A 10136-nucleotide genomic window follows, 5' to 3' on the forward strand; every position below is an offset into this window, starting at 1 on the left:
CCTTTTTCATCTGCCAGCTGCCTTATGTACCATGAAGCCCCACTTCTTGAACTTGAAATGAATCTTCTACTAGCTAGCCAAACATTTCCACAAGCAATTTGAATTGTAATGAAATGTGAAATGGATAGCAATTTTCCAATGCAACAGCAGTGAAAACTAGCAGAAGCAGCAACTTAAGGTCCATCAGCTGGTCTATAAAGGTTACTACCACAGTTAGTTCAAATATGGCAGTTTAACCTGTTGCAACCTTACAGCTCCACTAAGGTGCGTGAATCGAAGTGAACTGGAAAAATATAAAGAATTTCATTCCAAATGCAATATGCATTTTGAAGAAAAGCTATTATTCACTGCTTCAGATTTCAAAAACACAAATGATTGTATTTTTAATGGCACTGTTTTTTGTAAGTTCAGGCAAAGCTTTAATGTTAAAAAACAACACTTTTCAGCTGTAATCGCCTTCACTGAAGTAACAGAATAACCTGCATAGTAGACAATAAATGTACTGACCTTGTCCCCTTGTAGGATCGAGGAGACTTGGAGACTGTGGTGTAAGTTCCTCGATGACTACTCGCGGTTCGAGGATTGGCTCAAGATGGCCGAGCGTACCGCCGCCAACCCCAACTCTGCAGACATCCTTTACACCGTGGCCAAGGAGGAGCTCAAGAAGTTTGAGGTCAGTTGTAGGGTTAGAAATAAAGTTGACTTGACTTGGTGGTTGTCTGGTTACCCAACTATGTGCAGTGTGAATATGAGATTTGTCACAAGAAAACAAACGTATACGTGCAAAGTTAAATCCAACGGTAGAAAAATGCAGTGATGTTAACAAATGCAAATATTTAGAATCACTTTTTGTTATTTGGAGTCATGATCTCTGTCTTTACTCTAAATCCATGCTTCATCCCTCTCCTCCTCAGGGTTTCCAGAGGCAGGTTCATGAGCGGCTGACCCAGCTGGAACTGGTGAATAACCAGTACCGCCGTCTGGCCAGGGAGAACCGCACCGACCGGGCCAGCCAGCTCAAAGCCATGGTCCATGAAGGCAACCGCCGCTGGGACACCTTGCACCGCAGAGTGGCTGCCATCCTCCGCAGGCTCAAGGTACAGAAAGGGACAGAGGTGATGGGAAATACTGTTAGGTGGCCATTTCACAAAATACAGTCATGAAAATTCAATTTATGTTCCCAGACTCTTGTGCTTATAACATATCAACCACAGACACATTATGTAAAAGTGGCATTTTACAAGAGAAATCTCTTGCTTATTATGTGAAACTGACAATCATTTCTGAATGTCATTTGAAAGAACATTTTGACGGGAGATGTAGAATCTACCAATTGGATTTTATATTGGATATTATTTTCCCCAGTGCCTCGAGTGATTCTCTATTATATCTCTCATTCCCTTCTCATTCTTTCCCTCTCTTTCATTTGTTGTCTGTTCTTTTTTGTAATTACTTCTTAATTACCTCTATCATGCTGCATAATGAATGAATTTGAATGTTGCTTTCTTGCTATAGTCTAGTATAGTGATTGTGCACAGCAATCTACACCTGTTCATGGACTTCAAATTAAAGTTTTCACTGGGGAAACTTAATGAACTGCCCCTTTTCCCTTAAGAAATAAAATCAAATACCTGCATCTCCTCTCTTCCCTGTGCCTCCCATCTTTTTGTTCACCCTTTCTCTCAGTATTTTACCAGCCAGAGGGAGGACTTTGAAGGCACCAGGGAGAGCATGCTGGTGTGGCTGACAGAGCTGGACCTGCAGCTCACCAACGTCGAGCACTTTTCAGAGACTGACGTCCACCACAAGATACAGCAGCTCAATGTGAGGGCACAGCAACACACACACATAGACATACATACATACACACACACACACACACACACTCACACACACACTCTCTCTCTCCATCTGTCCAACCATCGAACCTCTTCCTGCAGGGCTTCCAGAAGGAGATCACCCTGAACACGGAGCGCATCGACGGGCTGATCGTGTTCGGAGAGGGTCTGATCCAGAAGAGCTCCCCGCTGGACGCTGCGCTGATAGAGGAGGAGCTGGAGGAGCTCCACTCCTACTGCCAGGAGGTCTTCAGCAGACTGGTCCGCTTCCACCAGCGCCTCAGCCAGCCACCGGTTAGCTGCAGCACACACACGCATACGTTTGTCCTTCATTCTCTAACCTTGTGAGGACATTTGGTACAAGTCACACACATGCAGCTGAAGCCAACATTGACTTGACAGCTCTTATTTCCTTGCCTCAGATGATCAAGGAAGAACCAGAGCTGTTTGGCACCAGCGTGTCCTTGGAGGGAAGCTTGGAGCTGATTGGCCGGCCGTGGCTCGGGCGTCAGGGAAGCCTGCCGGCCACGCCCACCCACCTGCTAGCCTCTCCTCTGGAGCGCTCGGGACGGGAGACGCCGGTGAGCGTGGACTCCCTGCCGCTGGAGTGGGACCACACCGGGGACGTGGGAGGATCATCATCGCATGAGGATGAGGAGGAGGATGAGGAGGATGAGGAAGAGGGAGCCTACTTCAGTACACTGTCAGGTAGCTCTGCAGTGAACTTCTGTCTGCTTTCAAACATGGATGCACATAACAGTCATAGTGCAGTGGATCAAGAGTCCACACACCCTTTCAAATGTCCTTGTTTTTCTTGCCTTGAGGGTTCCAGACTTTTTGACTTACGCAACCAAGGCGTTTTCGTTTTCCATTTTTCATACATCGTCGTTCATTTCAGCCGCCAAGGCAGTAAAAACTACAAAATTTGATATCCGCTGTACACATACACATACACACACTCAAACACATCCCTTTCTCCTCCCAGAGGTGGAGATGACTGAGAGCCAGGAGGAATTTGTGGAAGCCTCTGAGGCCCTACAAGCCTCCTCACTGGGTAGGCACAACATCTTCACCTTCTGCATGACAAGCCCACCCACAGCTCTTCATGACAGTAAATGTAACTTATGCAGAGGTCCCACTTTTTATATGCTTGCTGCACTGCTGCTGTTGCTGCAATGATGCTTCGTTCCCAAGAGGAACGGTTTGGAAAATCTGCATCTGCATCTCACAGCTTCACATAATGCCTTAATGGTGCATGGAGCTTGTTATATCACAAAACGACGCTATCATTTGATCGTCTTCTCATTTCTCATTTCAGTTCAGTTCAGTTTCAATACGCTTTATTGGCAGGACAGGAAAGGAACCTGTGGCCAAAGCAATATAATGTGAAATGGGAGCAATATAGATTTTTTCTTCAATATTTACATTCCATGTTTCTCTTCCTGTGTCTCTCTGCCAAATCTCCTTTTTTCTCTACTTTTTGTTATGATTCTTCCCTTAGTCGAGTCTATCTGTATCTCTTATGTTCATTTTAGTCCCCCCCTTGGTAACCTTTCATGTTCCACCTCTTCTGACACTCATCTTCCTCCTTTTCTTCTTCTACACCTCCCTCGCATCATTTTCTCCTCCCTCATCCCAGTTGTCCTCAATGCTCTTTACGTCTCTCTCTTCCTGGACTCTCCTCCACTCCTCTTCTCTCCCCCCCCTCACCCCCATTGAGCTAAAGGGCATGGCATTTAAGGGCTCTGTCTATTACAATTTTAAAATGCTATTCTGTCGATGTGGTTAAGTACCAACATGGACAGGTTTTTGGAAAGGATTGGTGTTGGTGTGTGAGTGAAACCACCTACTCAGGGTTTCCAGCTGCAGCTCACCCATCCCGGGTCTTGGTGCCATAACCTCTCTCTTTTCTGCTGTCCAACCATGTGAAATACGGCATTAAATAAATACTAGCACACAGATAACAAGCTTTTTCATTTTTGGGACGGGTGATTTACGCTTGTATGGCATCACTGCTTGGCGCGATTTGTGCGGATGGTTTTGGCCTGGAGTTCAATCTGCCGGAAAGTGATAGTGCAGAGTCTGGTTGCAACTGCATGCTTTTCTCATAGGCATCAACTGGGTATGGCAAGATATGGCACTCACCTTAGTGGCAAGTCCGAATTTGATCATTCTAATGGAGAGCAAAGATCAAGTGAAAATTGGCAGAAGTCTATTTGGAAGCAATATCTAATAAAATCATATCAGTGGATCATTCAGGACCAATGTTCCCTCTAAGCTGATAGTTTGGTGAGCTATGTCTAATAATTTATCACACTGACCAAATAATATCTTGTCAATCATCAGTCAGAAATGTAGTGGATATAAGCAGGTTTGGAAGTTTTAGCTGAAGGGACTTTGCCATAGCTTTGGGTTTTGTGAGTTGAAACTCAATGTGTGTGTGTGTGTGTGTGTGTGTGTGTGTGTGTTTCAGTTCCAAGCAGGTCCATGGCCATACATGAGTCTCCAAGATGGCGGACACCAGGAGACCCAGAAAGCGAGCCGCTCCAGCTGGACACAGAAGGCCACACCGAGGCCCCACCCACCCTCACCAGCACCCCCCTAAAGCAGGGCTATGTAAGTGTGACGCCTCCCGATGGACACAAGTACAACAACATTAAATTCAGTGTTGGGGGATATGGAAAGAAATTTCATACAAGGTCAACAAGAGTGACGATAACTGTAAAGTTTCTCAGCCAGCCCTAACAGAGTATGTTGTGTCTCCAGCTGCGTCTCATGTCTCAGTGCAGCGGCAGCATTGAGAACATTAAAAGAGTCTCGCTGCTCCTGGATGACGAAGACCAACAGGAGGAGCTCGGTCTGACAGGACTGACCGTCACAGACAAACAGTCAGGTGAGAGAGGCTTGTGAAAGATGGCAGCTCCAACAGCAACTGTCATACGTTTGCATTCGCTTAAATCTTGACTCTGAACACAACCCATTCAACACCTTGGAGGAAACTTCGATGACACATGAAGCGGCTGGTGGAAAACTGGTTCTGATGCGATGGAAGTGTATACAACATAGATAAGTGTGAAACAGTGTTTTCCCTATAGTTTCCTCTATATGTATTCTACCATAGCAGCCCAACAGATCATTACCTGCCATGCTAAAATGTATTTGCAAAATAGTTTCATTTTTACTCTAAATGGTCTCTTTAAGTAAAGAGTATGCTAAATTAAAAAGAATAATGGCCAAATACATTATAATGCCAATTCATGTCCATAAATCAGTATAAATAAGACAAGACAAAACCTGTGGGGGATTTTTGGGTAATTGGGTTATTGCAGCATGAAATAGTAACAGGATGCAGCAAAGAAAAATAGAATATAAATAAGAATATCGTAAATGGGTGTATTTAAACATAACTCAACCGACAGTTACAACACTAGAACGTATTAAGTAGAAATATGGGAATGAAAAGTATGAAAAAATAGGAATTACAGCATGTATGAGCAATGTATGCTCACATAACAGCACTAGAGCATACTGAGACACAGAAAAAAATGAATGAGAAATAAAAAATGAACATATAAAAATATGAAGTACATGCAAAAAAGTGTTTCACAGTTTGCATTAGGGAAGACTACAAATATCAACCAGTGTCATGCAATAGTTTTGTCTGCTTTTGAGGAGATAGTTTGTGGCCCCATTTGATTCATTATGGCAAAATTCAAAGAAACCTCAAACTATCCTTTTAATATGTGTGTGTGTGTGTGTGTTAATTCTCAGGGGTGATTGAGCGCTGGGAGCTGCTCCAGGCTCAGTCCATGAGTGACCTGCAGGCCGGCCTTCGGGAGCCTCAGCAGCTGACGTCTGCCCTCGGTGACATCACTTCCTGGTTGGGACGCGCGATCCCAGAGCTGGAGCGCCTCCAGCGGTGCGACCCAGCAGCCAGCGTCGAGGACATGGCAGCTAGAGCCAAACAGCTTAAGGTAAAAGTTAAGACTAAACAAAGCAGACGTTTGGGCCAAGCTTGAATGACAGTGTCCTGACAAGTACAACCTGGATATATACATGGATATTCATGAGCTCTACTCTTACAGGAGATGCAGAAGATGTTTGCCCGCTACAAGCCGGTCATGCTGTCTGTCAACCTGGGGGCTCAGGAGGCCCCGGAACTACAGGAGAGCCTGGGGAATATGAACCGGGACTGGAGCCGAGCGTGTACGGGCCTTCAGGAGTGGGAGAACAGTCTGAGGAAGACACTAATGCGCTGCCAGGTGAGATGGGATTTTAAAGGAAAAGTCCACTCTGAAACACTCTAACCCTGTTATATGATGGAGTTTGAAAGCAGAAAATGTCTCAGCTATCCGAATTATCAATGGTAAACGTCAGGTTTTGATGTCAGTCCCTCAGAATCAAAGAGCGAGGGCTTCTTTCTAGACTCACCATTTTGCACCAACAATCATACAGGGAGAAATCCATCGTAGAAGAGACAGAGAGAACAATTTCTCCACCAGCAGTAGCCTCAGTAGACCAGAATGCAATGCAGCCACAAGACATGTTATGTTTTGAGTGAGGGTCACGACTCACGAGCTTACTTTTACTCAACTGGAAAATCTGGGGGTTGTCGAAAGACATTCTGAGAAACATAGTAAATCACTAAGTGAAGTAGAAGTAGACGAGACAGGTTGAGAAAAAGTGGGTTGCAGCAAAAAAGTAAATTACAACACTTCACAAAATAACTGCTGGAATGCACTGAACATCACAGACTGATGGTACTGAACATTGGAAGAATTTAAAAGGTTGGATGAATTGTTATAGATCCCCCTGTCTTAAACAGTGCTATAAATCTACTTCAAAACATCTTACACTTACTCATTCAGTCTTGTCACGAGTGTCCCTCTTGGTACGGGATTTAAATAGAGTTACTCCCTGTATGATTGTATGATTTTGTCATCACTATATGGCGATGAAATTAGTTGTGAAAGGAAGCAGGAAGAATGTGACTGTTGCAGTAGTTCACTGGTTCAGTAGTAGCTCTAATGTTCTGTGCAATGCTTGCATGCGGTGTAATTTAGGATTTTCTTGGCAAAATTTTCAGTAAAATCATAACAATCCTCTCTGGTAAGCTATGCATCATGGAAAAAGAAAGGTTGTTGGAAAGCAGCTCACTAGAAAATAGTGCCAGTTGTTATCACAATTCAATAACACTATAAAGGCCAAGCCATAGTCAAATGACAGCTGTTTTGAATTTTCAAATTGAAATATCTTTCTAAATGTCCCTCCATGGCCTTTCCTAGACTTTCAAAAAAGATTTTCAAAATCAGGCAAGGAAATAGTGGTTATAACTGTATTTACCTCTTATATTGACAGCTTGTTTGGCCCGCAAAATCCATTGGCCCTTCTAGTGTTAATCCATACAGAGAAAATGTGGCTATTTGTAAGCATTATCGCACAACATAGAGTGTGAAATTATGAATGTTGGTGCTGTCCTGTCAAAATTTGCATGAGGTGAGGTCACATAATGCACTCTAAAAGTTGGAGCACCAAAACAGACTCCCACTGACTGAGAAATGACCTTTGACCCCTCTCCCCTTCCAGGAGTTCCATGAAACCCTGCACTCTCTGCTGCTGTGGCTGGCCCACGCAGAGAGCAGGCGCTACGCAGTGGACATCAGTCACCCGGACACCCCGGTCAGAGCCCTGCGCCAACACCGCAGCACACTCACTGTAAGCAGATAGGCCTGTCCCACACGGGATTTCTAGTCATATCCAAGCTGTGAGAAAGAAAGCACACCTAGTAAGATGCCAATGCTTGGTGACTCCTTAATACAAGGGTTCGACCATTATGGGCGTTTATAGGTTGATACTGATGTTCTGTTGCATCTTTAAATCTGACCATTTTCATACTGAAAATTAGTATTAAGTGTTTCTCAAAATGTTATTCTTGTCATGGTGGAAACGCCTCTGAAACTGTGTTTAGACCATCATGGGACATTAAAACTCTCCATTTTGATGATGATGATGACGATGATGATGATGATGATGATGATAGTAGGTTAAGGGCTTCCATAGACAACCAGTGTAGTATTGATCAATTCTACAATAAATATGTAATCACACAAAATGCATCATATTCATCATATCAGAGGTGGACGACACTGACTGGCTGATGTGGGATTTTTAATAAAAGGCCAATATCAGCCCAATAAAGGTACAAATCTTAAGGAATGATATCGTCAGTCATTATCCCCATCATAATCATCATTGCCTTTCTTGCAATCGATCGATCATCGTTGTCACCATCTCCACCGTTTGTGGTGTGCAGGCTCTCCAGGAGGAGCTGCAGGGCCGGCGGGCTCAGCAGGCCTCCCTCCAGGCTCTGTGGTCTCAGCTCCAGCCGGAGGAGGGGGCCGAGGAGAGCGGCGAGGCCCAGGAGAAGCTCCACGTGACGGGCAGCAAACTGAAGCTGCTCCTGCGGCAGGTCGCCCAGGACCTCGGCACCCTGCAGCAACGTCTGGTAATGTCAAACCGTAACATTTATTGAGTATTCTCCTCATTTTCTTCTGTCTGTCTTGAAATTGTGCATGAAGTACATGTATGGCAAATCAACTTAAATTCAATTTGAATTCAAGCCACAAAATTGATTTTTTACCTCTGGTCTTGATTTTTGGTTGGAATTTGATTTCAGTGTGGGCAAAAGGGTAAAAGAATTGGGAAATGTTTTGGCAAGCTAAAGAAAAAGACTTCAAGAAATGATTGCTAAATGTCAGGGATGTTGATATGATTATGTGAGAGCTGGGGACTCAGTGTGAGATTTCTCCGTCTGTAACGCAGGATTGTGAATCTGCGTCTTCATCTTCGGCTGAAGGAGGCGACCCAGGCCAAAGTGCCTCTTTGCATTCATCCCAGGAAGGAAAGAAAAGTCCTGCCACTAACAGGTATGCAGGAAATGCTTATGAGGGAGTTTTATTACACTAAATAAACGTGCAAACATACCACAACAATGTCTCAACTAGGGGTTTGTTTGGATGCCACAAAAACTTAGTGTATTCCTATAATTAACCTCTTTCTTCTGTGATGTGCAGAGAGAAGAGGGATCCATCCCCGCCTCGCTCCCTGTTCTACCGGGTCCTGCGCGCCGCCTTCCCCCTTCACCTCCTGCTGCTGTTCCTCCTGCTGCTGCCCTGCCTGGTTCCCCTGTCAGAGAGCGACCCCAGCTGCACAGTCGCCAACAACTTCGCCCGATCTTTCTACCCCATGTTACGCTACACCAACGGTCCGCCGCCCACCTGACACTTGCGCACGTGACAAAACAGACTGTTTGTATATTTAAAATACACACAGAGAAACGCACACCTCCTTTCCCTTCCACTAAAACATGTACATATGCTTTTTGACATACAAATCTGATATCAGTTGTTCTATGTCCAAAGCTGATCAATCCATTCTCTGCAAAAAGGATTGTCACTGTCCAAAAATTTTATTTCAATGTCTATTTTCAAAGATTTGATTTTAGAGCAGACTGTATTTATTCCATGAACAAAGCCACCAATTTGTTATCATGCTGAGCATTTGATGAATAATTGGGCCTATTGTAAACCTCTCCCTCCACATATTAAAAATAGTGTATATGAGGCTATTTAAGTGAATGATGGATTGATGATTGATTGGAGCCAGTGATTTACCAAACGATAGATCATGAAAGTACAATCCAAGCCATTGCTTTGCTTTTTCCAGATTTTTTTACACACCAAATTTATACATTATGACGTCAAAATATGCCTTTTTTGAATGATATAATATTGATCACTTATGTGCACTGTGTCCTTTCCATTTACATGTTTATACTCAGATATCACTCCTGCCACGGTCCTAATTCTATATGGTTTCTAGGTAAATGTTCTGTTAACATTTCATTTTCTCATAGTTTATCCTGCACCAGAGGAGCACACTGATCTATTCTGATCTATTTTTGTATTAGACTGAATTTGAAAAAGGTCATTTTTCACAATAGTAGACACTGGTAAATCACAGCTAGCATGCTGGTTGAAATCAAATTTAAGCTTTGAAATAATATAAAATAATGGCAGTTTTATAGAAATACTTGTATATCTATATTTTTGAAGACACATTTTGTAGTAGATTGTGAACAGACATGTCCATGCCTCCCAGTGCACTGTTGAGGAAAACACTTTAGTCCTTAGATTACATGTATGTACAGAATGTAATATTATAATGCTTATTTATAAAATCAAACAGTGTATTTATTCTCCTGAATTTCTGGCAATAAACACTGTTTGTCTTACTGAA

General features: G+C 43.5%; 1 protein-coding gene across 1 annotated transcript in view; it reads left to right on the forward strand.

Annotated features, from left to right (window-relative positions):
• The window catches only part of syne2a (spectrin repeat containing, nuclear envelope 2a), a 61511-nt gene extending 51375 nt beyond the window's left edge, over positions 1 to 10136 (forward strand). Inside the window, exons 54-67 of the mRNA XM_078289803.1 lie at positions 523 to 673; positions 915 to 1097; positions 1687 to 1824; positions 1941 to 2132; positions 2261 to 2546; positions 2824 to 2892; positions 4312 to 4454; positions 4605 to 4731; positions 5610 to 5812; positions 5924 to 6100; positions 7425 to 7553; positions 8152 to 8343; positions 8661 to 8764; positions 8912 to 10136. Coding sequence (XP_078145929.1) covers positions 523 to 673; positions 915 to 1097; positions 1687 to 1824; positions 1941 to 2132; positions 2261 to 2546; positions 2824 to 2892; positions 4312 to 4454; positions 4605 to 4731; positions 5610 to 5812; positions 5924 to 6100; positions 7425 to 7553; positions 8152 to 8343; positions 8661 to 8764; positions 8912 to 9119 — 2302 coding nt within the window. The 3' untranslated portion in view covers positions 9120 to 10136. The remainder of the gene's footprint in view (positions 1 to 522; positions 674 to 914; positions 1098 to 1686; positions 1825 to 1940; positions 2133 to 2260; positions 2547 to 2823; positions 2893 to 4311; positions 4455 to 4604; positions 4732 to 5609; positions 5813 to 5923; positions 6101 to 7424; positions 7554 to 8151; positions 8344 to 8660; positions 8765 to 8911) is intronic.

Source organism: Centroberyx gerrardi, chromosome 18 (assembly GCF_048128805.1).
Source record: "Centroberyx gerrardi isolate f3 chromosome 18, fCenGer3.hap1.cur.20231027, whole genome shotgun sequence".
NCBI classification, from domain to species: Eukaryota; Metazoa; Chordata; class Actinopteri; order Beryciformes; family Berycidae; genus Centroberyx; species Centroberyx gerrardi.